Raw genomic sequence first — 26565 nt, 5'->3', positions numbered from 1 at the left:
ATAAAGCTGAAAACAGTGCAGAAGAAAAGACTGGTGGTGCATGTTCTTCGTCTCCCTGTGAATTGATGTGAACATAAGAATGTGTTGATAAACTGCTATTATACAGACTTCAGCGTTTCACTGATTCCCAGCTAAGGGAGGTTGCCTTGCTAGGAGGTAGCTGGAAATTTGTAGGGTGCTTTATTGTTGATTTTGTTTTTTTTAGTTATAGCAGGGGTTTTTTGGGGGGAGGGGGTAGCAATGGTGAATGGAGAGTTTAGAGTGTAAAACTATAAACTATTTGGCAACATTGGAACAATCCTACAATAAAGGATTTCTGTCATAAATGCAAATAGTGCTCCCACTGAGAAATACTGAGCTAAACTAATACAAACATTTACGATGAAACTAAGAAAACACCTCTCAAAATCCCTTTCTGATGAAGCAGAACTCTCACCATCATGTACTCAGAGAAAGTCAGATTAGTCTGGAAAGAAAATAAACACGTCTAGAGATCCAAAGAACTTGAAACAAAAGCCAATAACATTTAGTGTTAGTTTTTATTAAAATAGAATAGTACCTCAGCTCACAAATGCCTCTTTTTGCCAACAATTTGGTTTGCAAACAGAAGTGTTTGGCAAAACTTTGCTTCCGTTCACAAATTCACATTGGGTGGCAAACACAAATGCAGCCATCTTCCCGGCAAGAACACGAAGCCATCTTCCTCAGAATGGTGGAATGAATTAAGTTCGTGGATCGAGGCACCACTGTATTTCAGGAGTAATTTGGCTCTTTCTTTCTCTGCACAACATAGTCTTAAGGCCATCAGGTGGGCTGAGCAAGGTAAGTATTGATGTTGGGTGGAGGAAATCCTGGCTGTGGTGTGAATGGGTCGTCCCCCAGATTCATGTATTGTAGCCTAAGACCCAGTTGTGATACCATTAAGAGGAAGGGCCTTTACGAGGACTGTCTTTTGCCCTTCTCCCTTCCACCACGTGAGGACACAGCATTTGCATCCTCAGAAGGGTGCAGCAATAAGGCACCATCATTTCGGAAGCAGAGTCCTAGCAATTAACAGACACTAAAGCTACTTGTCTTTATCTTAAACTTTCAGCCTCTAGGACTTAAATTACTCAGACTGCAGTATTTTGCAATAGCAGCTCAAATAGACAAAGCCACTCCTCTTGGTACAGAGCAGGAAGTTGGACATATCAAAGGTCACAGATGCCAGTATGAAGAGGCGTCCACTGGTTAAAGCTAGGACAATCTGAGCATCAGAATGAAGAAAGACAGTAATAAATGATGAACCACAGAATAAACACCAGTTCACAGGATGTAAATAAACTTGTTATCTAAAGAACAAGGTATTTTGAGGTACTGCTCTACAAAATACTAACTACAAAGTGATAACCTCATTGCAGAGGTAAACAGCACTCTAATCAATAGTCTAAGTTTAACATGATCAGTAATTGTGTGTCAGCTGGTAGAAAAGCCTGGTGTTATTCAGGTCATAATCCTGCCAGAGTGATGTGAATTTACACATAAGGAAACATCAGGTAAATCCAAACTAAGCATCATCCTACAAAACAACTGGTACAGTCTTCAAACTGGTTCAGGCTATACGGAAACAAAAGATGAAGGAGTTATTCCAGACGGCAGAGACACGATACATGAACTCAATTCTCAGATCACTATAAAGGCATTATTGGGACAATTGGAGAAAAGTGACTTGAGTCTAAAGTTTAGAAGTCAGATATCAATATAATTTCCTGGTATTGATGGTTGCAGTGTGACTATACAGGAGAATGTTCACGTGTCAGGAAAACACATAAAAATATTAGCAGTAACTTGTAGACAATTTATCACATAGCTTAGCAAATTTAAGTTTTTTGTACTCTACCTGTGACTTTGCTGTAAGTTTAAGATAATTTCAGAATAACTAATGATAATAACCTTTGTTATGATTGACATTATTTTGCCTGGCTGTAAATCAGGTTATTTAGTAAGTCCTTGTGATATAACAGTCGAAAAACCCTCAGTTTCTTCCCCGGTTCTTCTAGTCTGTAGGAAAACAAGAGGTGAATGAGTACAGTAATTATATGTGCAAGAGAGGGAGCTATTTAACTACACAGATTCTAGGAGGGTTACCCATCAGGAGGTCATCAGGATGCAAAGATGTGTAGAACTAGCTGAGGAAGAACTGGCTGAGAACCAGGGAACAACAGGAGGAGCAGGGAGATTTGGGCAAGAAAACATCACCGATAAAGATACTACTGTGTAAAATGCAGCAGATACGCCAAAACATCTGATGACATATGATGTCTGCTGCTAATCCCAAAGGACATTAACATGCAGTACCAATAGTTTAGGTTTCTTAAGAATTAATTTTAAATGAATTTGAGATAGTACCATTACTATTAAAATGTATAAAAAGAAAGTTAACTCTTGAAAGAAAAATACACTATAACTTGGTTTTAAATAGCTATTTCACTCAAAAGAATTCAACATATTTTGATTTTTGAGTCCATTTTACAAATATTTTTGGTAAGAGGAAGGGAGCTGAGAGTGTGACCCAGCAGGAGAGTGCTTGGCCCAGTGTGCGCAAGGGCTGGGCTCAAGGGAGGAAGAGAGGTTCATCACCCTTTTACCTGGGAAACGGAGGCAGTAATTTGCACAGTTATTTAGGTGTAGATCCAGGTCTATTCGTAACTTTTTTATTAGTGCATGTTTGCAGTACATGTTCCCATTCCCTCTGTGCAGTCAGTAACTATACACAGCACATCTTCATCCCTTTTTCATCCCCTCCCCCTCCCTCCACTTTTGGTCCCCTCCCCATTTGAGAAAGATCCATCTCTCTACTTCCTATTTTCTATCTTTTATTTTGCTCTTCACCTCCATCTCAATATTTTTATTACTCGTACTGAAAATGTATCAGTCATGTCCATGGCTTCTGACATGAAAAAGAGGAAAATCTTTTATACTTCTTTCAGCATGCAAGGAAAAGTAGACTTAGAAAGCAAGAATGGTACTGAGCACTCAGTACAAAGGCAGCCTCACTCCATCTGACCACTGCCAGCATGACCATCTTTCCCACTGGAGCCTCACTCTCTTCCTCTTCTGTCTCAGCTTTATTTTTTGGTCAGTACTTTACTTCTAGAAAATGTCAGGCTTTCCTCTTTGTAATTCATTCTCAAACATAAATGAGCTCCCATTTCGACAATGGTTACCATATTTTAAGTCATATGTCTCCGAGAATTTGAAGTTATGAAACTTTTACTCTTCTTAATGTTCACATAAAAAAAACACTTGCCTGACATTTCAAGTCTGGTGAGCACTGTCCCTCCCTCACATACTCTACAGGGATTCCCTTATCTCCTGCACACCAACCATGGATTATCTCGATTTCATTTTCATGGTAGCCCGACATAGAGAAGGTCCTGGTGTCCTCCTAATACAACAGAGGACAAGGCCACATCAAGTAGCATAGGGAGGATCTGACTCAGAGCGTCTAGCCTTCCATCGATGGCTTTGCCTACACATTCTGATAAGCAGGGTGGCCCTCAAGTCCACTCTAAAGCTAAGGCCGTACAGCTTCAGTTTCATTCTTCCGATCAACTTCATTCATGTGCCAAATCTTTTATCCATTTTCAATCAGAGAAAAAATAAATCAACTGTAGCAAAGCTGCCAAAACCCCCATGAATGCTCATAGATTTTAATGACTCTCTCATGGTGCACGATCTCTCAAGGCAGAATAATCAGCCCAGCTTCTAGAATAAGCAGAAACTATTCTTTGTTTTGCCAGTGAGGAGCTCCTTTGTCCATGGCTTCTATTTGTACTTACTGCACTGATGAGAAGATGTTGTTGGCCTTGGATTTCTTTTCTTTCTTTTTTTTTTTTTGAGACAGGGTCTCACTTTGTAGTTCAGGCTGGTGCTGAACTCACTATGTAGCCCAGGCTGGCCTCAAACTCGTGGTGATCCTCCTGCCTCAGCCGCCTCCGAGGGCTGGGATTACAGGCATTCACCCCCACGCCCTGCATGTGGGCTTAGATTTTAAATTCTCAGCTGCCTTCTGCCCTGCTTACCTCCTTTGCAGCGATGTAACCTCATTTCTAAACAATTCTTACGTCTTTCATCTTCCAACATTAAACAAAGAAAAATACATACAGTATTGTAGTCATGTAGAATTCTGGAATAACTGTGAACAACTGAAATTCAGTAGATCAACCAAAAAGGTATTTTTTAAAAAGATTTGTAATCTAAACATGAAATAAAAATTTCATCCCCCTGTACGTCTATGCATCAGCAGGCAGAGGACAAATTTTTTGTTGTTTGTCTGATTGTTAGAACAAGAGAGAGAATGAGTTTAAGTACCACTAAATGAATTAAACACAGCCAGGTTCCAGTTTTATGGAGCCTAAAGCGTAAAGGATTTTGCAGACCTTCTTTAAGAAAAACACAGAATCATGTATGCAAACTGAGGTAAAAAATGTTAATTTTACTAGGAATTAAAAATCACAGCAAATCACATTTATTATAACACTGAAAATAACAAATGTTACAAAATCCAGAAAGATAATATAATGCTTTTATTGGGTGAGCCACTTCTAGCTTAACATTTTATGACATAATGGTGGATCGCTGAATCAGCATGCTGGGATTCAGAAGTATTCTAGAAGTCAGTCTTATATTTAGATGGTGTTGCTACTCATGGAAGTAACAGAATGCCACATAAATATATTTCATTAAGTCTGAATGACATAATATTTGTAATTCAACTTTCTCTTGGCTGGATGCTCAGCTATTCCAACATGACCCAACTCAGAGGCACTGCAACCAGGAGGAATGTGTCAGCTATCTTAAAAAAACCTACAAATTTAACAGATAATGTTGAGATTAAGAGGGACATAGGAAAAGAGCTGATACAACTTTTTTTTTTTTTTTCATTTTGCTTGTCAGTAAATACCGTCCTCTTCTGAGACTGGCACATGCTCTTTGCCTTGGCACTGAATGTGGAAAGATACTCTGTTGTAAGACTGCCCCTCTCTCCAATGTAGTTGTCTAAGATGGCTGACTCCACTCAGACAGCTTCCATTTTGTCTAGTCTGAACTCTATTCCTTAGCTTCCCTAGCCTTAATCCAGGATAAGTATATGCTGAATATACTTAGTGTTTCTGCTATATGTTATGTTTCATAAACAGTTACAAGGAAAAAGAATTTTAGTCAAGGAATTTTGAGACAGCTTCTTTTTCCCCTTCATCTTATGGATAAGAAATCCTGTTCAAAGCAGTTAATTTTGAATCCCAGACTTCTAAAACAGTGTTCTAAATAATGTTTCTTACAGCCACCCTGCATCTGTGACTTTAGAATATATTTTCCTTTCAATATCACTCCAACAGCTAAGTTTGCAGTTTCTGCCTGAATACTCTTATCTTTTCTTAATATTCAGCCATTCACCAAACAAATTCTAACTTTCAAGATAGCTTTTGCCCCTCATGAAGTTGTTCCCCCAAAGTCTCATATGTTCAGAGGCAGAGCTTTTGGAAAGTGACTGGATCACGGGGATGCTATCCTGAGCTGTTAAGATGTAGGGCCTGCTTGGAGGTGGCTCATCAGGGGCCTTGACCTAGAAGAGTATATTCTTGTCTCTGGCTACTCCCTGGCCATCATGGGGTGTATGGCATTCCTCTGCCCGGCCCTGCCACCATGCTGTTCCTGCCTTGGAGCCAGCCCACCATGGACTGCAGCCTCTGAAACTATGAGCCAAATAAACCTCTCCTCCTTTAAATTGGAAGTGTTGGGTGTTTTGACCCAGTGACAGGAAAGGGACTAATACAAGCATTTTGGCTCTACCCAAGTACTCCATAGGAGTGCCACATTTCTGGAAGAATTTTCAAGAACTGTGTGGCTAAATGATGTGGATTTCAGACTTTTTGTTTCCAGGGACCAATAACCAACTTTTTATAGGAGTAGCGTACAAGGTATAATGGAAAAATATGGTGTTTAAATTAAAATTTATGGATATATTGTCATGAATCCCCATCAAAATACTCTCTCTCACTTCAAACACACCCCACTGCCTTTTACTGTCATAAACATTTTACACATTCACCATATATTTTGATCACACTTGTTGTAGACCAAATCTGTTAGCATCATTTCAAAGCAAAAAACATTAACATCATAAACTCTAGAAAATTCAGATCAGAGAATGATCTTTTAAACTGGATCAGTTTAGCTTCACAAAACACATATTAATTTGCCCTATTCTCCTTGTCTTGCTACAGAAGAGCAAACACTCCATTACATCCAGAAGTTAGACTGTGAGCTTTGTTTTTACTCTCTCTGCAATCCTGGAGCCTAACATTTACATAAAAGTTTAATAAACCTTTAGTTAAACTCCATATATATTTTAAAATACACTTTTAATTTTGGAATAATTTTAAATTTACAGTAAAGTTGTAAAAATGGTAAAGAACTCCATATACCCCAAGCCCAATTGCCACTATTAACATCGCATTTTAGAATGGTGTATTTACCTGAAGTAATGAACCTGCACTGATACAGTATTATGACCTAAAGTCCACACTTCATTCTGATTTCCTCAATTTTTACCTAATATCCTCTAATTCAGTCCCAGGATCATATCTAGGATACCATACTACATTTAGTCATCAGGTCTCCAAAATCTTTGCTTTAAACCAAAATCTTGGCCCTAAGTTGTTCCAGTTTTTGGTTATCTTGAGTGTTTTGATATTTCCCTAAATATCTCTCAATTGGGGTTTTTCTGATTGTTTTATGTGGAAGACCACGGGGCAAAGTGCCATGCTCAGCACCACGGGGAAAGCAGTGGAACCTGAGAAAGGTGGAGCCTCAAGGGAACCTTTAGGGCCCTGGAGACAGGCCCTTGAAGGGTCTTTTCCTCTTCTATTTTGCTTCCTACCCATGAGGTGTGTGGTTTTGCTCAGCAATGAGCTATGGTGTGCTGCTTCACCACAGGCCCAAAGCAACTCGGCCAACTGATCATGCATTAAAACTTCAAAAAGGAGCCAAAATAAACCTTCCCTCTTTATCAGTTAGTTATCTCAAGTATTTGTTATAGTAACGGAAAGGCGACTTACATAGAACACTTCTGCATTCTCCCCTATTTACCTATGCAATCAATCAAATGCTTATTCATATCAATTATATACTCATGAATATTTACTTTCTTCTTCAGCATTACACTGTGCTACCACTTTTATCTATTGTGCTGTTCAGATTGTTCCCATTTGGCTGTTGGAAGCACTTTTCAATTGACTCCTGCATCTTTCTATTTTTCTCATGTTTGGTTTTTTCTTTAATTTTAGGGTTTTGTTGTTGTTGTTGTTGCTGTTGGTGATTTTTTGTTTTGTCTTGAGCACTTTCTTATATTCTGGCACAAGATGCTCCAGGGTCATCTTGCATATTGCCTACTGTAACCCTAGAATCAGCCACTTTTCCAAAGAGCCCTGGTTTCTTTTTTGAAGAATAGTATTAGAAGCCTATATGCACATGCAAGAAATAGAACAGTAAGTAGTTTTCAGATTGACTTTTTCACTGAGTAATACACAATTACAATTCATCCATGTCTTCACATGCTTCAACAGGTCATTCCTTTTTATTGCTAAATGGTAGTCCAGTGTATGAATATACCAGTTTGTTTAATCCATTTACCTATTATGTTAGCTTCCTGTTACTATAAAAAATACCCAAGATTATCAATTTATGAAGAGGGAAGGTTTATTTCTACTCACGGTTTTGGAAGTTACAGTCTATGACTGATTGGTTTTGTGGCAGTAAAATACACAATGTAGGAGATGCAGAGCGGAAGACAAGCCAGTGACCTCACTGGCTGGGGACAAGAGGGATCAAAAGGGACTGGGGTCCCACAGTCACTTTTGAGGGCACATTCCCAACGTCCTAAGACCCCCCCCTTTATGCTCCACCTCTTAGGGTCTGTCTCTCAACAGTGCCCCTATTGGGAAACAATCCTCTTCACACATGGGCCTTCTGGGGACATTTTAGATCCAACTAACATCTATGGAAGGGTATCTTGAGCCTGGTTTTGAGTAATTATGAAAAGAGCTGCTCTAAACATTTGTATGCAGGTTTCTGTGTTGACATAAGTTTTCAGATCTGAGTGTAATTGCTGAATAGTATAGGAAGACTGTTTTCTTGACAATAAGTTGTCAAACTGTCTTCAAAAGTGACCACACCCTTTAACATTCCCACTGGCAATAAATGAGTTTTTGTTTCACATCCTTGCCAGCAATTGGTATGGTCAGGTTTTTGGTTTTTAGCTATTTTAACAGGTATGTAAGGGTATTTGATTGCTATACTACATATGCATATAGTTTAAGTATAAACATATGAGACAGTGAGTGATCACTATGTTGAATAAGCTTATGACACATAAGCAGAAGCAGCAATAACCTAGGTCTCATTCTCAACTCCTGATTCCATTCAGAAAGCCTAAATGTTAGGGCAGTAGCAACATGAAACACAGCTAGAGACAATTTCTACACTGCCTAGGAATACTTAAGAACTAAGAATTCTTAAACTGCCGAAGAGCAATGGAATACATCTTAATATTTAATCTTCATAGACACAATCACATTTACAGATATATGAATTTGAAAGTATTTAAAGTCTGATCCAAAATTTTATAATAATATCCTATAATAATACTGGTGTACATATAAGTTAATAAATGCTGTTTAGGATATAATCAATTGGTAACAAAAGGACTCATTTATTTTCTTTATTATTAACAATAGCTTGTGCATCCCCAGATCCAAGTAATCAATCAAGCATTGAGTGCCATGCTTTGAAAGATTATCTGGTGTCACTTAAGGTGCATGATAAACAAGGAGATTAAAGGACCAAGTTATATAATATTTTAGAGGTACGAGGTAAGCAGACTCAACTGAAAGGTTAAAATAGTTACGCATCTTTGATTTTACAATCAGTCTTATAATTACCCATCTTAACAGTTGCTCTATTTTTTGGTGGCATCTCTTAAAACCAAAATTATTATTATTATTATTAATATTATTATTATTTTTGGTACCGGGGATCGAACTCTGGTCCTTGCGCTTGTGAGGCAGGCGGCGGAACCACTGAGCTAAATCCCCGGCCCTAAAATCAAAATTACTGACTACCTCATTCAGGAGCCAATAACCTACATTTCAATGTTTAAATTGATTCATTTAACAGTGCTGGAAACAATTCTTAAAACATGGATTGAAACATCATTTTGTATCTTTGCAACTATTCCACGGTATCTTTTTTGTAATCCCAAACAGTTCGATTAAGATTCCCAATACTAAAAGATTATAGCAGTCATTTAAAAGACTCTTAACAATGAGATATCAGATTAGCTTTGACTTTTCTTTCAGGGGTGGTTAGAAGTAAAATTAAGTTTAAAATACATCGGCAGTAAAACATTTTCATGTAGTCTCATAGTATTTACAGTGAGGGTGATATTCTAAGTCTATCAGATATTTATCAGAAGCATCATTAACTTTTAACTTTTTCTCTGGAGCAAAGAGCCAGCTAAAATGTATATAATTCTGTAGCTCATATCTATATAGCTGCAATTATGTATATAGTATCTACATAAATAAGTAGTATGGTTTCAGCACCTCAGAAGCCCTGTTCAAAGCTACTTTAGTCATTACATCACACATGCTCCTCATAGCATGTTTTGGCTGTTTCTGCATTTTGTGTAGGGACTGTAAAAAAATACTGCATGTTTTCTTAGTTCCAATATTTGTGAGATTCACTCACATTGCTACATGTAATTGTGAACTATTCATTTTCATTGCTACCCACTACATATACAATATTACATTGTGACTACCACAGTCTATCCATTTCTGTCAGCCATCCCTGTTGCAGGAGGATACACCACAATTTATTCATTCTAGTACTGAAAGGCCTATGTGTTTCTCAGCCTGGAACCATTAGACTGCTGTCATATGCAACATGTGTGCTTGTCTTTTAATGAACATACGCATGGAATTTGGGAGGTTATTACCTAGTAGTGAAATTGCCATGTCATAAGGAAATATATATTCGAACTTAGCAGAAACTAGAGTATTTTTCAAAAATGGTTACATAAATGTATATCCTCCTGTGCACTGAGAGTTTTAATGCTCTACACTGTACAAATATACCACTGTTTATATTTCGATAGGTTCCTGGCTGTTTCCATTCTAAGGCTGTAACGAATAAAACTACTACGAACATTTTTGACAACCTTTTACGGATGTTTTTATTTCTCTTAGGTTCACACAGAAATGTCGAATCACTGGGTTGTGGAGTCTGTGTATAGTTTTACAAGAAACCACTAAAACTTTCTGAAAATGGCACGTATCATTTCCAAAGCAGCTGTACTACAAAGTATGAGTTCCACTTACTTCATATTTTTGTCAACATTTGGTGTTGTCAGACTTTTCACTTTTTGTCACGTTAGTGTTTTGTCATGGTACTGCACTGTGGTTTTAAGTAGCATCTCCTTGACGACTAATGGTGTTGAGTGACACATCTTCTACAGTAATGTGTGAATGGAAATCTGTCTCTGAATGAACTATTAGGTCAAAAAAAAAAAAAAAAAAGTCTCTGTAACCAGAAATTAAAACTATGTGCTGGGACCTTCTGGTTCCAACCAAGATGGAGTCAATAGGGAAGAGATTTACTCCTCTATTTTACAAAACTAAAAAATGGAATACGTAAAACAAAGGGCTGTAGTCATTTTACATTTTGTCAAACCTGACATTGGTTACATTCTCTTTTATACTGAATTGGGTTTGACAAGGTTTTAATTAATTTCACTAACCTTTTGGAATAATCATTTTAGCTTTATTAATTTTCTCTATTATGCATTTTGGTAGGATTTCATTGGTTTCTGCTTTATTATTCCTTTTATTCTACTTTCCCTGACTGGCTCTTTAGTTTCTTTCAGTGGAAACTTTAAATTATTGGCTATTGCAACCTGTAACACATAAATTTGAGGCTATCAAGTTGTTCTGATCAAAATTTGATGATATATTCATTACCTTTCAGTACAAAATACTTTCTAGTTTCTTTGTATTTTTTTAACCTATGCATTATTTAGAAATCTAATAATTCGAGGCAGTTGAGAAAAAAATTTTGGTTGTTTTTTTGATAATAAATTCTAACCTAATTTCATTGTGGTCAGAAAACGTTTTGAATGATTTCAGTATTTTTACATTTCTTGAGGGTTTTTTTAATAGTCTAGAATATATGGCTATATGGATGAAGTTCTATGTAACCTTGAAAAGAGTGAGACTGTCATTATTTGATGCAACAATCTACAGGTCAAATGTATGGTTCTCAATTTCTGGTTTTACCAGCATTTTCTTTCAGCTATTGAGTTGTGTGTGCTGACGCTATTAAGTATGACAGTATGATTTCTCTATTTTTTTTTTACTTCCATCAGTTTTCGATATCCTACAGATGTTTTGGGTATTCAGATTTATAATTATGATATATTCCTCTTGAATGACCCTTTTCATGATGAAATGCCTTTATCTTACTATAACTTTGCTAATAGTTTTACTAAATTAGCTTTTAGTATTTCATGCTTTTTCTTCATCTTTTTATATGCAACCCTTCATGTCTTCACATTTGCCTATAACTATATGTAGTTATACTTTAGTTTTCCTCATGTAATCTAAATATACTTTTATTTTGGGATTTGGTCCATTTACATTCACTCTAATTATTGATATAGTTGTGTTTCCATTACTTTTGATTTTTTAAAAATTAGTACACATTTGCAGACGTTTACATTCCTTGTGGAGAGCTGGTACATGTACATAACACATCTTAACTCTCCATCTCCTTCCCCTCTTCCTCCCTATTTCTTCATTCCCTTCCCATTTGAGAAACATCTCTCTCTACTTCCTATCATCTTTTATTTCATTCTTTATTTATAATTTGGGTTTTTCATATGAGATAAACTATGCATTATTTAATCTTGTGTGCTTATTTCACTTAACGTTTTTTTTTTGGGGGGGGTACCGGGGAGCGAACTCGGGTCATTGAGCTTGCGCAGCAGGCAGCGAAACCACTGAGCTAAATCCCCGGCCCTATTTCACTTAACACTATGGTCTCAAGGTGCCTCCATTTTTCCACACTGATTTGATTCAAGTTTAACATCTTCTGAATTAGCACTGAGTCCCCCCTTCTTCTACTTGTAAATTTAATAACAAGAGCTGGGTGGCTTTGCTGCTTGGGAGGACCTGCAGTATAGCTAGGAGACGAGTACTCAGCAGCCTCTCCCTGGGAGACTAATAGAAAAGCTGAGCATGTGTCCGACTTTCGACTGTTTGGAGGCTGCCTGAGGAACTGGTTGTTAATCTCCTCCAACTGGGAGCGATGGTAGCCTGGGCATACTCCTGTTCATCTCGTCCTTACTGTACCTCTTAGGCTTTGTTTTTTGTGGGAATTGAAATGACTATTTGTGGTTGTTGCAGTGAGATCATTGATGTGACACCATCAAATACATTCTATCCGCAAGACTCATCAATTTTGTTAATGTTATGGAAAAGTTTTAGGTAAATGCACTTAAAGCAAAGACAAGTACAGTAATGAATTAACTGTTTCTACCATCCTAACACACACTTATCTATTTTAAACAAAATTGTAATATAATTTAAGAATTTTAATTAGTGTTCCTGAAGTTTTTACTGAATTCTGTATAATCTTGCTCTTTGAGCTGTTACACAGTCAAAAATAAAAATTAAATTAAAAAATAAACTGTAAAACTGAAAACTGGGCCGGGGATTTAGCTCAGTGGTTCTGCCACCTGCTGTGCAAGCGCAAGGTCCTGAGTTCGATCCCCAGTACCAAAAAAAAAAAACAAACGAAAAAACAAACCCCCTGAAAACTAGGGTGGAAAGAAATTCACTGAAAGTAAATTCTGAACTAGTGTGCTATCTTTATTATAAGGGCACAACAAAACCCAGTACTGAACTTCATTCAGCAGTTTTGTTCATAGGAGTAACATTTGTACTATAATTTTACGGTTTTTGATTTCTTCAGACAGTACTTGCTTTGTAGCTGAGGCTGGCCTCAAACTCCCGCTTCAGCCTTCCCAGTGCTGGGATCACAGGCATGCGCCACTCTGCCCGGGTAGCTTGTTTAAACTAGGGATAGAAAGAGAGAAGATTAACATTCACAACCTGAAGATGTGATAGTAATGTTGATATTCGGTCACAGTCCACAGCTTGCTTTGTTACCCGAGTCAGAGAATACGTGAAGATTACTTCTTTGATATTTTGAAATTTGTAAATAGTATCACTGGTCAGCTTTCCCATTGCTGGCACAAAATACCTGACACCTGCAACTCTGGTTCACGATTTCAGTCCATGGTCTGCTGGTTCCAAGGCAAAAACATCATGGTGGAGAGGTGTACATACTTCGTGGTGGCCAGAAAGCAGAGCACGGGGCAAAGTGCCAGAAAGGAAGATGCCAGGGACCAGATATAGTACCCAAGAAAGGCCTCCTCCCTCACACACTAGAAGTTTGCTTTACTAATTCCCGAGGCAGCTCTCAAACCAATCAAACTGACGATTAGGTTTCATTGTCATAAATAGTAATGGTATTACAGGCATTTTACTATAGCTTGATGGAGAGAATACTAAACGACATAACAGGGATTCATCTCCGGGTTTGAAATCATCACCTTGCTGAAGAATATAACTATAAAAAACCTATTCTATTGTTAGGGTTGTAGCCTAATAGTCTCAGTCTTTTGACAATATTCTGCATATTACGCTCAAGTGAGCCAATATGAAATTTACCTTTTTTAGTTAGTTCAATTTATACTAATCAAATAAACTAGAATTTTTTTTTTTTTTTTTTAAATCCAAGTAGGCAATTGTACCCAACTGTCAGGCTGCATGCAAGGAAAACTGGTTAGAAATAAACACTGACATAATCACTAATGCAAGGATCTTAAGGGAGTACAGTGATTTCTTATTTAAAGTATTCCATTCTAAAATATTTATGTTCTAAAACTGACTTCTAACTTGATTTTCTGTGGAAAAGACCAGTGACTCATACTTGTCAAATTAATAAACTAAAGAACACTGTCCAGGGAGACTTTCTTGATGATGTAAATGTTCTGTAATTTCCACTGTTTTGTATGGTAGCTATTCTGAAACAGTTTGTAAGTGGGTTTCTATATTATAATAGTAGTGTAGATAGTTTTCTTAGAAAGAAATGCTCAAGTATAGTAACAAAAGATGAATGCTGACTCTCTCACACTTCTTCAACGAGTGATGGGGTCCATTTCCCTGCCCTTTTCTTTTGTTTTGTTTCTGTAATTCAGTTTTTTCTCATGAGAAAATATTAACTTTAAATATCACCCACTTGTCCAAAACAAGGATTCCCTATTACAATGATAGAAATTTAAATATTTGGAAAAAACTTACATTTCATTATTCGAAGGAAATGTTACAAATAGAAATGAAAGAGCAAGTAAATATATAAACACAATTACAATAATTCTTATATCTATTCATCACTATCTAAAGTAACATGCTTTTTTGAAGTCTTTTAGAGGTTTTTGTTCATAAGTATAAACTGTTTCACTGTTGAATTGCAGAAAAATGCATTCTAAATAAAAATGCATGAGTAAAAGCTAATTTTTGTGAAGTACTGCTTAAAGAAACTCACCTCCCTCACTTAGTGCTTCGGCAAAGGGTACTTGACACTGTATATCCGAGCTGTACCACGTATTTGAAATTCTGCAGGGAGTTAAAGCTGTGGTGAGATGTAGTAACTCACATTTGTCTTCAGTCATGTTATCCTTTGTGTAGTTGACTTGTGTAACAGATTATCTGCAGGATTCAGGAACTCCAGCTCAGTTTGTCTGTCAATGGGTACATCGCTTTGTTCTAGAGGCCTGAAAACTGAGTTTCTGTAACATTCTACTGAGATGTAACATAAGTATGACTAAATTAAAAGCGCTTGACAGAGAAATTACAAAAAGTAGACCCAGGAGATTATATATTTGTTACATGCTTTACTGCCTGTTAGCAAACACTCAACATTTAACTCAATGGCTGCACTCCCTCCAGCGCAGCACGCCAGCTGAATAAAGAAATACAATGTTATCCACTTAAACAAAATTTCCTCCGAGACCTCACAGCTGGGGGCCAAGTCCCAGTAATCTGCGTATTCCGTCTACCAAGGAGAAGCAGCAGCGTGATGGCTCCCATCCCGCGACGTCCATCCTCACTCAGAGCCACCTTTCCAGTGAGGCTTTCCCTGGAAACCTATTTCAACCTCAGCTTCACCTCTGTCCCCCACTCCACGTTTCCCGGCCTCCGCTCCTCAGATCCGACCACCGTGACCACCGTGTGGCCGGTGTTGCGCACCCGCATTAGGGTCCCCCCTAGAGAGGAGGGATCAGGATGTGTGGCTCACTGCTGTGCCTGCCCTTCCGGAAGTTTGCTGGTAAGTACTCAGCGCTGACTGAACAGATAAATGAGCAAACCAAAATAGTCCTGAAGAGTCTTTGGGAATTCTCAGTTAGCAATCAACGAAATATCCTTCTTTAACATGATCTGTAGCTATTCAGGAAGCCAAAAATTGCTGTTTCTCCCATGCTAACACCAAGAGAAATCGATAAGATTTAGAAATATATAGCCATTTAATATGAACTCATAATTTTATAGATGATAAAACTGAGGTCAACAACAATGGTGACAATTCAGTTCTATTTAATTAGTGGGGACTAATTAACTAATAAGTGTAAAACTATACAGGCAGAAATGGGGTGTGAAGAGATGTCTTCTTGATTCTTTAATTAGTGTTCTTTCCACAAAATTATCCCACTACTTCATTTGAGAAAATGAACTGCAGGGCCGGGGATTTAGATCAGTGGTGCTGTGCCTGCCTCGCAAGCACAAGGTCCTCAGTTTGATCCCTGGTATGGGAAAAAAAACAACAACAAAAAAAGAAAATGAACCATATTCTGAAAGAAGAACTCATGTGAGAATTATACGGAAAAAAATAAAAACCAAAAACAGTAAGGTGGAAAACAAGATTCTCATACTCACTAAAAACAGGCCCACCTAACAAATACTTTGGAGCTAAAGAGGAGTTCAATAGCAAACAAAAAATGATATATCTATTTCTTAAGAAAGCAAAAATAAGTGAAAATATTTACTACTTTAAAGCAAGGAAATGCTGACTTTAGCTTTTGAACCATCTCTAGTGTCTACCTCAGAATTTTCATGGCATACAACTGGTTCTGTTAACAGAGCCAAAGTATGGACATAAGCAGGAATTAAAAGATGAGAATGTGGAACTTTGGAGTCACCAGTTTCAAGCTCTAGATCATAAGTGTGTTCAAATCTGATTCTTTAAGCCACCTAAAGTTCTATGAAGACACACAGTGATAGGCATTCAAAATCACTTAGTTTTATTTTGCTGAATAAAGCCATATACCTTGATAAGAGTATTTTCAAGTCTGTGGTGACTCAGAAAGTATACCAATTCAGAGAATGCTGAGAATTCACTTGTCACAATGCTGAGAATATTTCATTTGAAAGAATAAAATCTATCCAGTGAAGTTCCAATTACAGATTTCATAATGAGTTCTACTTATTACTTTCTGGATCTGCAATTCTACTAATGGATGAGTATCTCTGAATCATAACTTGAGAAGAAAAGACACTATTTTACCAGTGATATCTGTATCAGAATCAATAAGATAATGACCTGTTAGAGTGGCATGCATTGATTATTTTTTGCACAGCAACTAAAATTGTGGGGAAAATAAGAACCAAAATGCACACAAATATTAAGATAAAATTTTATGATTTTCATTTTAGACAAATTGGCAGCAGTATGAAAAAGAATACAGGTCTGATTTTTATAAGGCAATAGGTAAGGGGGAGGGGAGGGAATCAAATTTAAAATTGTGTGAAAGCAAATTATAAAGCCTCCTACTTAACATGGCAAACATATATAACAAAAATAAATGATGCATATTATATTGCTATGAAGCATATTATATTGACTGAAGTCCAATATAAAAAGTAAAAGAACTCTAATTGTCTAATTTAAGGATATTAAAATATTAGTTTATATAAAGTCAAACTGTTTTCCAATTAAAGAACATAATTTCTGGTGTGAAGACACTTAAATAAACTAGTTTAAATTTGCTTTAAAAGGCTAAAAACACATAGGCTAAACCCATTACTTAAAGTACAGTTTTCTCAAGTTCACAGTATACTTAGGGAGTGTTTTTTAAAAAGAATGCTGCAGTAGAATACTAGAAATACATGTTATTCCATCCAATAATGAATTCTATGCCTTTCCCCTCATATGACTCCATTGTACAAGCTTTTAAATTCAAAGTAACTTTAATAGTTATTTTAAAACTGCCACTCTTTAGTTAATATTGTAAATATCAGGAAAGATTCTTTTTGAATCTAACATGTGAGAACTTTCACATACAAAATAAAAAACTTTGGTATAACCTTATTGTAGGACACACACTGATTCTGTGATGGTGAAGTATCTCAAGATACCTGGAATTAAGGAATACACATGAAATATACTAGGCTATATTCACAATTCATTTCAGCCAAAGAATAAGCTCTTAAACTATCAGCTATTTCCAAAATATTTAAACCTGGACAAAAAAGACACGAATTTGCTGCATTAAGATTAAAGGAATGTAAACTTTAAGCCATGAAACAAATTCTAACTTTTGAAATAGTACTTAATGCACTGAAACATAATATGTAGTCTCCTATGACAGTTTTATGGGAGAACATTTATTTATTTAAAAAAAAGAAAAAGAAAACCTCTATCTCTTACAGTCATTCCCTTTATAAGCTTAACCTTTCATTTTGGATTTTAGAAGTAAAAAGCATCAAAGGACTTTTACTTTTTCTTTCCATTTCACTTCCAAAGTACCTCGATTTCTGGCCTGTTAAAATAAAATTTAATATTCTCAATTCTAGATGCTACAAATTTAAAACAAGTATTGTTTAACAAGGCTATAAATTATACCTGTAGTCTTAAGAGGGAAAGACTGGTTTTTGAAAATGATAAGAAAAGCATTTTAATTCAAGAGAAATCATCTAGTCATTTATAGAATTTAAAGTACTCACACACAGGCACAAGAAATAAGCTACATGCTCTGCTGAACTTTTAAAATGTATTTTAATTTCATTCCAAACAGAAATAAAATTTCTAGATACAAATACATCCATTCAAATCACTTTTTTAACATACATTCAGCAACTTACAAGGATCCAATATTTTCATCTTTTATAGCTTCAATATATTATATATTTAATATTATATATATATATATATATACATACACAATACATACAAGTAGTCAGCAGGATTACAAAGTAATTTTTATAAGTCTGATCAGTATTGATAAATATTTTTAGACTATTAAAAGGGACCATTTAGGATCATAGAATAAAATAAAATATGGCAGGCAGGCCCAAACCCAATAGCAAGATTGCAAACGTCCATATGGCCAAAAGAACTCTCAAGTTGGTTGAATGCATTTTAAAACAGTACTCTTGCTACTCTCAAGCAGCAATACTGGCAGACATCAAGCATGTACCTCACCATTAAACCTAAAGTAACTATGCAGCTTTCCTTACTGTAATATACAGTAGCTATCTCTTCCTTTCTGCTGGATTTTGTTGTTGTTTGAAGAGCAATACATCAACAGAAGTGACTTAAGTTCGTCTCCTTCCCCTAAGCTTGGCTCAGTTTGAAGATTGTTCTGTAGGCAGCCACCATGACTACTAAGAGTACCTTAATACCATTAAGAGTAATCAATAACTGGAGTCATGTAAGTCCTAAAACCTGCCAAAGTTTCTGTAAACCAAGGTAATCACAAGTATTACCTCTGCAGACAGCCCTCTCATGCTAGTCAATACAGTGAGTTAAAATCCCAATGCCACAGTGTAACAGTTAACAATCTATCCTGTGATTTGTAATATTACATTATTTCACCCTGAGAGTACAGAGGAAGCCTTTTACAGTAAGATACTCTGATATGGTTTTTATCCTTTGTATTTGCTTTCTTCTGGTTTTTGTCAACCCTTTGAAGGCCCAAATATCTGAATTCAAAGTGTGATGTGGATATCCTTTTTTTGTTAACTGAGATTCATGCCACAGTCAGATACTGGTGATAAAAAAGCCCAAAGAGGCTTGTAGAAAAAAGGCAAGCAGCAATCCACCATGTCAAAAATGACAGAAGTCCTCGAAAAAGGAGAGGAGTGAAAATGTTTTTTAAGCTGCTCAGTGCCACTGTTATTTGCGTAACAGTTACCTTCATCTTCCCATCAGTGGATGGTAATTCAGAGTAAACAGAACTGGAGTGGAGACTGCTGTCTACTGGCGAGGAAGACTCTGGATAGATCCCCCAGGAATGATTACCTAGAAAATTCAAGACCCAAAACTTTAAAGAGTAATTTCCAAGGATCTTAATAAAAAAAAAAAGTTGAAGAAAAAGTGAAATATAGAGTGTGCTTAATTTGACAGACTAACCTGTGCACATTAAAAAGAGTACACATAAAAGCAAAATGTCTCATATACTTTTAATTAACTGCAGGAAAACCTAGTAATATAATAAAAACAATTTTTTCCTTGTATAAGACAAATCAACTACGTTTACTGATGTGACAGGGACACAAGGTCTTCTCAGAAATCTTTTCTACTTTTACTTCAGAATAAATTTCTTTCTGAGAAACTGTGATCTGAGAGTGAGTAACTATTAACATCTACTAGAAATCCTTTCATTATATACTTTCCCATGGTGCACAGGACATAAATCACATAACGTACAGTACAACTGGGCTGTCTGCCCCTGAGTCCCACAGATTCCTAAGGGGCACTTGCACCCACAGGCTCTCCCTTAGGGTTCTTAGAACCCCACCAAGGCAGGCTGCCTGATCCACGCAAAGGGCACCTGCCAGTGCAACAATGAGAGTTTTCCAATAATATCACACAGGGGACTTGACAGCTTAGTGAAGAGACTTTTAGGAGGACTTTGTTCTTTCATTGAGAAATCTTTAACCTTTCAAAATAAGTTATCTAACATTGAACTCATTAGAAAAGTGATGGCAAACCTTTTTGAGCTTTCAATGATAACAAATAGTCAGCTCTGGCATGCATGCCATAGGTTCGCCATCACTATACTAGAGAATCTGTAATTAATTAATTTTTGAGTACCTTATGATTTAAATAAGCCACAAAACCTCAAATTATTCTCTTAGAAAACAAAAATAACTAAGATCAAACAGTGCTGCCTCAAGTTACTTGGTAATTTTGAGAATTAATCTTTAGCAAAGAATTTTTATAAGTAAAGCATAAAGTTATAAAATCATATGAACTTGAGTTTTCAAAATCAAGAATGATGAATCAACTTCTATAGCTAAACTTTTTAGTACTTCTTAAAACTTTTAAAGAGAAACAATTTTAAGAGGGTGTATTTCTTTGCAAATAACAGAAAATATAACCAAGCATTAAATAAACATTAAATATTAACATTAAATCCTTGTTCTATATGAACATATTTGAGAAAATATAGAGAAAATGAAAACATGTGAGAAGTAAAACAAAAAAAGTTAACTTCAAAAATGCCTCCAACTATGGAAGAGAATAAAAAATGGGATTCAATGCCAACAATTTAAAAAGATATGATCAAAAGTTTATGTAGGGCTAAAGCAAAAACTGTTTCTCAGTTGCCAGGGTCTGATTACTAGGGTTTGCATCTGGATGTTCCCCCCAACCTCATGTGTCCACTGGCAGGGCTTCTGAAAGGTAAGCGAATCACATTCAGGACTACAGCCTAATCTACCATTACGCGGAGAGATCGGTCACTAGGGTGCGGCCTGGTCGGGTGTATCTCCTTCTGTCTCTACTCCCGGGCCACCTTCAGTGAGCAGCTCTTGGCCACTACAGCCCTCTCCGTGCCAGGCTTAGAGGTAGCTGACTGTGGACTGTGAATGTGAGCCAAAACAAACCTCTCTTCCTTTAAACTGCAGGTGTTGGGTCTCAGGGATGAGAAAGTAATGAAGACACAAGCCATGCTTACCTAGGGTTTTCAAAAGCAGAGTTGTATGAAGCAGCATTACCAGAGGTGCCACATACTGCAGGGCAATGACACAAAGGTAATAAAAGACTCGAGCCACCTGAAACCAACAGCATTCTTAGACAGCTAACACAGTTGACATGTTATGAGTGAATTAAACATGTAATTATCAAAATGAAATGTGTCATAGGTAAGTAATCCTTTCATGGGAAGAAAGCTAAACATTAAGTTAGCACTTTATTATAAATGTCTCTAACTGACTTCAGAAAGTCACAACCTGAAGGTTAAGTTTCTAAGATGTGGAAACATTACAATAAATTCCTTTCAAAGTTATTAAGTGATAAATATACACTGGAGAAAATAACCACTAAAATTCAAATGCTATTCTTCTATTTCTACTTCAAAGGTAAAACAAAATACTACAATCTCTAAGGAGAGCTATACTAAAACATCAAACTAAAACAGCAGGTGGAGTGATATATGAGCATAAATCTCTCATAAATAAAAACATTAAATTCTCATTCTTCATGAACATATCTGATTGATGTCAAATTATGGAGAATATGAAGATATATGAAAAGTTGTTAACTTAAATGGCTCTGATTATGGAGGAGAATCAAGAACAGGATTCAATACCAAGCTCTAAAAAAGACAGGATCAGGACGTAGGTTCACTAGAATGGTGAGTGAGTTCCTACCCTTTTCTTTCTCTGGAATTTCCATTCAGTTACATACTTTACACTTCACATTTAAGTACATGGAGTAATGTTAAAAGGAATAAATTTACCCACTAAAACTAGTATTTCCTACCTTTAAATCATAAACTCTGCTCAATGTATTGTAATGTCTTCGAAATAAATTAGAGGGGTCCCACTTAGCAACACTAAGCACCCAGCTGCTTTGAACCTCCCAGCTGTAGGACCCTTAACACAATTAAGGCAGGAAGAGGAACCAAGACCCTTTCTTAGCACCAAAATCTGCTAAGGTCTCTTTGACATATGTCAGCCTGAGATTGTCCCACCTACTTACAAGAAGAATATTACGGGATATATGATTATGCATTTAAAGAAATCAAATTCTTTTTTTAACAACAGTTTTTGTAATTTTTCATTTTAACTATGGGATGATACTTACCATTTTCTGTAGCTCAACTGTACTTATTCGGCCTGCTTCTTTTTTCATCTGATCCACACATTTCTGGGCTAAGTTTAAATATGCTTGCAGATGACTACGCATCATGGCCAACCGCAAAGCACACAGCAGGATTATTAACCAGAGTCGCAGAGTATCGAATGTAGCTTCTGTCATTCTACAGATCAGAAAGTTGAGACGGTGCTCTCAAAATCACAAAGTGCTAGGTGCTGGCTGTATGTTACTGTTTACCATCTAAGACACTGAAAATCTGTACTCACCTACAGCAAAAAGAAGACCTGAAACAAAGAATCCCATTCTGCCACAGATTTATTTATGTAATATGTTCATTGGCATAAGAAAATGAGCCAGATAAATGTATCATTAAAGTATAACTAAGAGATACCCAGAAGAAAGGAGTAGAGCAATACATGGATCTTTTTTCTCCCTAACCTTATCTATGGAAGAAAAACTGGCTGACATGAAAAGAGAAGTTGGGTGCTTTTAAACAAGAGCACAGGAGAGAAACAAGGAGAAGGCTGGTAGAACCAGTCAGGGACTCCTTTATAATTAGTTGTAGTTTTATCTGATTAGATACATATTTGGTTGGGGTCTTTCACTCTGCTGTGTTTCCAATTATGACTACCAGAGAAAATTTTAGAAATTTATATTACAAAGAAACTGAACGTCTCACATTTCTAGTAAGTGACTTAAACTGCTGTGCTGAAGCTGCCTTCTTTCTAAGCAGTAAGTCAAGACTAAAGTTAGGGCTCCAGTGAGCTGATGTACCCGCAGGATATCTTTTCAGAAACAAGACCATGAGTAGGGACTTCTTACACTATTTTAGAATGAACATAAAATATCTGGTATCCTTTGGAGTTTCATGTTTTTCATTCTGTGTTTTTAAAGACCACAGTTTTTACATTTTGATTTATTTGAAAATAGTAAATAAATTATTCTTGGTACCTAGTCTTATCTCAACACATACCAAGGACTTGATAGGACTGGTGAAAGGCAGGGTCTGTCTGACTGCCAGATAGGAGCTGGAACTTAGAAAGGTCTCCCTGGAATTCTGATGAACATTAAGGTAGAGCAGTTGGACATAAAGAAGCACAAATGGGAAAAGACTAAACAAACAAAACACCTCACAACAGTTCTCCCCAGTTGGGATCAATCTTCAGTTGGCCTTCTGTCCAGCTGTCAGCGCTCGGGAAGAAACTGAGGGCCCTTACACGAAGAGCGGCTGAGAGAAAGTGCGATGTTGGATAGAGCCCGACACAGAAAAGGCAAAGACATAAAAGCGTATGATTTTGTTTGAACTGCTTAAGAAATGGAGGTCAGAAATGAGAACGGGACTAAGGTTTCATAATGTATTACTTCTGTTCTCTTTTATTAAGGTTATGATTGCAAATGGCCCTAAAATTCCAATGGAAAAGCACTGTTGGCCAGAAAGGATAAAGGCACAGCGTTTTTATCAGCATATTTCCATGATAATGAACAGAGGATGAAGGAGACAGTCATGTGACAAATGGTAAGGAGACCCGAGGCCATCTACAGCCTTGAGACTTTCTGGGGCATCCATACAAATACTATGCTCCCCAAAGTTGTGTAACAAGGAGAACCGACTGGCAGCATCCCAAGCTACCTTTGAGGATAACCGAGGGTAAAAACAGCAGCAGAATAAAGCAGTGAATGAGAAAATTGCTCAGCAGTTTCCATTCAGGATTTGGGACAACAGACATTAGAAAGGATCTTCTAATTCAGATTAAAGTAATATTAGAAATATTTGCTACTTGGGCTGGGGATTTAGCTCAGTGGCACCACACCTATCTGGCAAGCCCAATGTCCTGAGTTCAATCTCCAGTACCAAAAAAAAAAGGAAGTATGTGCTATGCTGATCTCATGGGGATCTCATGGAACCTGAACTGGAGAGTACAGTATCTAGGTACAGGGCAGGCATCAGAAATTCCCCTAAGAGCTCAGTGTCATTCTGTCTACTGCATAGTCCTTTGGTTTTCTTCTTAGGCAGCTGTAAGCACACATGGACTCTTTATCCACAGTTTATTTTTTTGGTGCTCTAGCAGAACTCATGGATGGGTTCAAATACATTTCAGGTTGAAACAATATTACAACCATTTTTCTTCTGACTACAAACAGACTTTTCCACAGACCAATCTGCCTATGTGACAGAGCAAGAACCTGTCTCTCTTTAACTGATAGGCAGCCATTTCTTCATAATTCACCATTTGGACTATGGATTTTGAACAAAAATTAAAAACCACTTCTAATTACTTGTTAATTCACAATTAAAGAATAGAATAGAGCAGGGTTAAGGTTATAATTCTGTTTGACCTGTCTATGAAACAGGTCAGAAATGGGGATGCAAAAGGGAGATAAGAAGACCCACATCTTCCTGTATAAACAAAGTGGGAAGTAAATGTTGGTATAGCCACCAAATGTTTTAAATATACCTAATCTGGCTAAATAACCCAGCAAAATAATTTAAACTTCTGTGTCTATTATTTCATATATTAAATGGAATGAGAACAAAAACTCAAATGATTACTATGCAAATGAATGAGATAAAATGTGCAGTATCAAAACCTATCATAATAACTGGTATATGACAACTACCATAAATACTAGTTTCCTTGTCTTCCCAGTTTTACTAAAACAAATATAAAATCAGAGCACATAATTCATAGAAGAGTATAAAACCCAATCTCTATGACCAAACTTGAAGGACGGATTGGAAATGCTTTCAGCCTCAAAATACATGAAGTATTTTCAGGATTTTGCCTAGAACCTTACAATCCTTAGAATTACTTATAAACATTTGAAGAATCCGTCAGGTAAAAAAAAATTATTATTATAGTTTAATTATCTGGGGGAAAAATATATGTCTTCAGTGGATATATCCCTAATTCAACAGGATTAACTCTTACAACTTGTCATTGTCATCAATGATTATGTATTCTCAGACAAACATGTAGTAGGAACTAAAAGAAGTAAAATAAAACGTACCCCGTAGAAACAATTATTGTTCACATTTTTCTATTTTAATTTTGGTGAGCCAAAGCAGTGGAAAGAACAATTATTAAGCACTTCCTGAGAGGTACAGTACATGTGTTCTTTCATTTAATTAAAACAATAATCCTGTGAGATAGATACTAGTATCTTCATTTTCCAGATAGGGAAATGGAGGCTCAGTGAAGTTAAATACTCTGCCTCAAGTGACTACTGAGAAGCCACCCTGGAGTTTGAACCAACTTGGTCTGAACCTTTCTATTACCCTAACATGGGGCCATATTTAACATAAAGTGCAGCTATTAACTCCTACTCAAACCCGCTTCTATATTTCCTTCCCATCTTTTTCTGTAAAAATACAGTTGCCTAACTGGAAAAATATAAATTAGTATAAGACAATGTTAAGGTGTGATTTTTAATTTACTTAGGTATGATAATAATGTTATTGAAGGAAAATGTCCTTAGAAGATGCAAATTATAGTACTTAGTGATAAAAATGTTACTGTCTAATTTGAAAATATAAAAAAAAAAAACAAAGTGGATAAACACGGAAATTGTTAGCATTTCCATGTATATGGAAATTAGTATATATATATTTCCATTCATACTAGTCTTTTCCTCTTTAATTTTACAAATAAAAACAACAGAAGAACTGCAAAAGATATTTAAACAATAAGCAGAATGACAACAGAAAAATGTTTTATGACAACTGCACATTAAGAGGAAAAACTTACACAAGCTAATATTAGTATATGGTAATAACCCTTAATATCTACTAAGGAAGATCATAAAAAGGTTAAACAGCTTGCAGCTTTAACTTTGAAAAATATAATGTCCTAATTTTATCATGAAGCTTCTTAAATAGTTAAAAAAAACACTTAGGAAAGCAGTTTTGACATAGAACGGAACCCAGATCAGCCCCCCAAAACCCATACTTACAAAGGAATACTTTCTTTACCCAATGGAGGGTTCATAATGCAGTCTTTGGTAATTGGTTTAACCCAGAGCAGAACCATAAATAAAGGCGCCAAGAAGTTGATGTGAAGCAGAGTTCTGAAAGTACGCAAGAAATAAGCATAAAAATCCAGAAACAAAATGCTCTACTAAGCTACAGAAACTGGAGTATTATATTTATCATTATCATTTAATACCGATTTGAGTTCTCAAGAAACTGTTATTATCTTACTTTTTCAGATAAGAACAGTTAGGCCCAAGAAAGTTAGGTGACTTGCTCATGGCAATTTAGTAGCTTAAAGCAGATCTAGGACTAAAATTCAGATTTGTTCATTT

General features: G+C 36.4%; 1 protein-coding gene across 9 annotated transcripts in view; it reads right to left on the bottom strand.

Moving 5' to 3' along the window:
• Positions 1–520: 520 nt before the first annotated feature.
• The window catches only part of Tmem161b (transmembrane protein 161B), an 85189-nt gene continuing 59144 nt past the window's right edge, over positions 521–26565 (bottom strand). For 8 of the 9 annotated variants that reach the window (XM_021255744.2, XM_021255747.2, XM_021255748.2 and 5 more), the window contains 4 exons: positions 26215–26328; positions 22252–22426; positions 21122–21218; positions 521–19461 (listed from right to left, as the gene is read on the bottom strand). In XM_021255744.2, the coding sequence (XP_021111403.1) occupies positions 19190–19461; positions 21122–21218; positions 22252–22426; positions 26215–26328 (658 nt within the window). In that variant the 3' untranslated portion in view covers positions 521–19189. The remainder of the gene's footprint in view (positions 19462–21121; positions 21219–22251; positions 22427–26214; positions 26329–26565) is intronic. The other variant, XR_015438989.1, reaches the window with a different exon arrangement.

This window comes from Heterocephalus glaber, unplaced genomic scaffold, assembly GCF_053883595.1.
Source record: "Heterocephalus glaber isolate CG9 unplaced genomic scaffold, H.glaber_assembly_v1.0 deba00001465, whole genome shotgun sequence".
NCBI lineage: Eukaryota > Metazoa > Chordata > Mammalia > Rodentia > Bathyergidae > Heterocephalus > Heterocephalus glaber.
The sequence above is the reverse complement of the archived record's forward strand: the minus strand, read 5'-3'. Positions and strand labels throughout refer to the sequence as shown.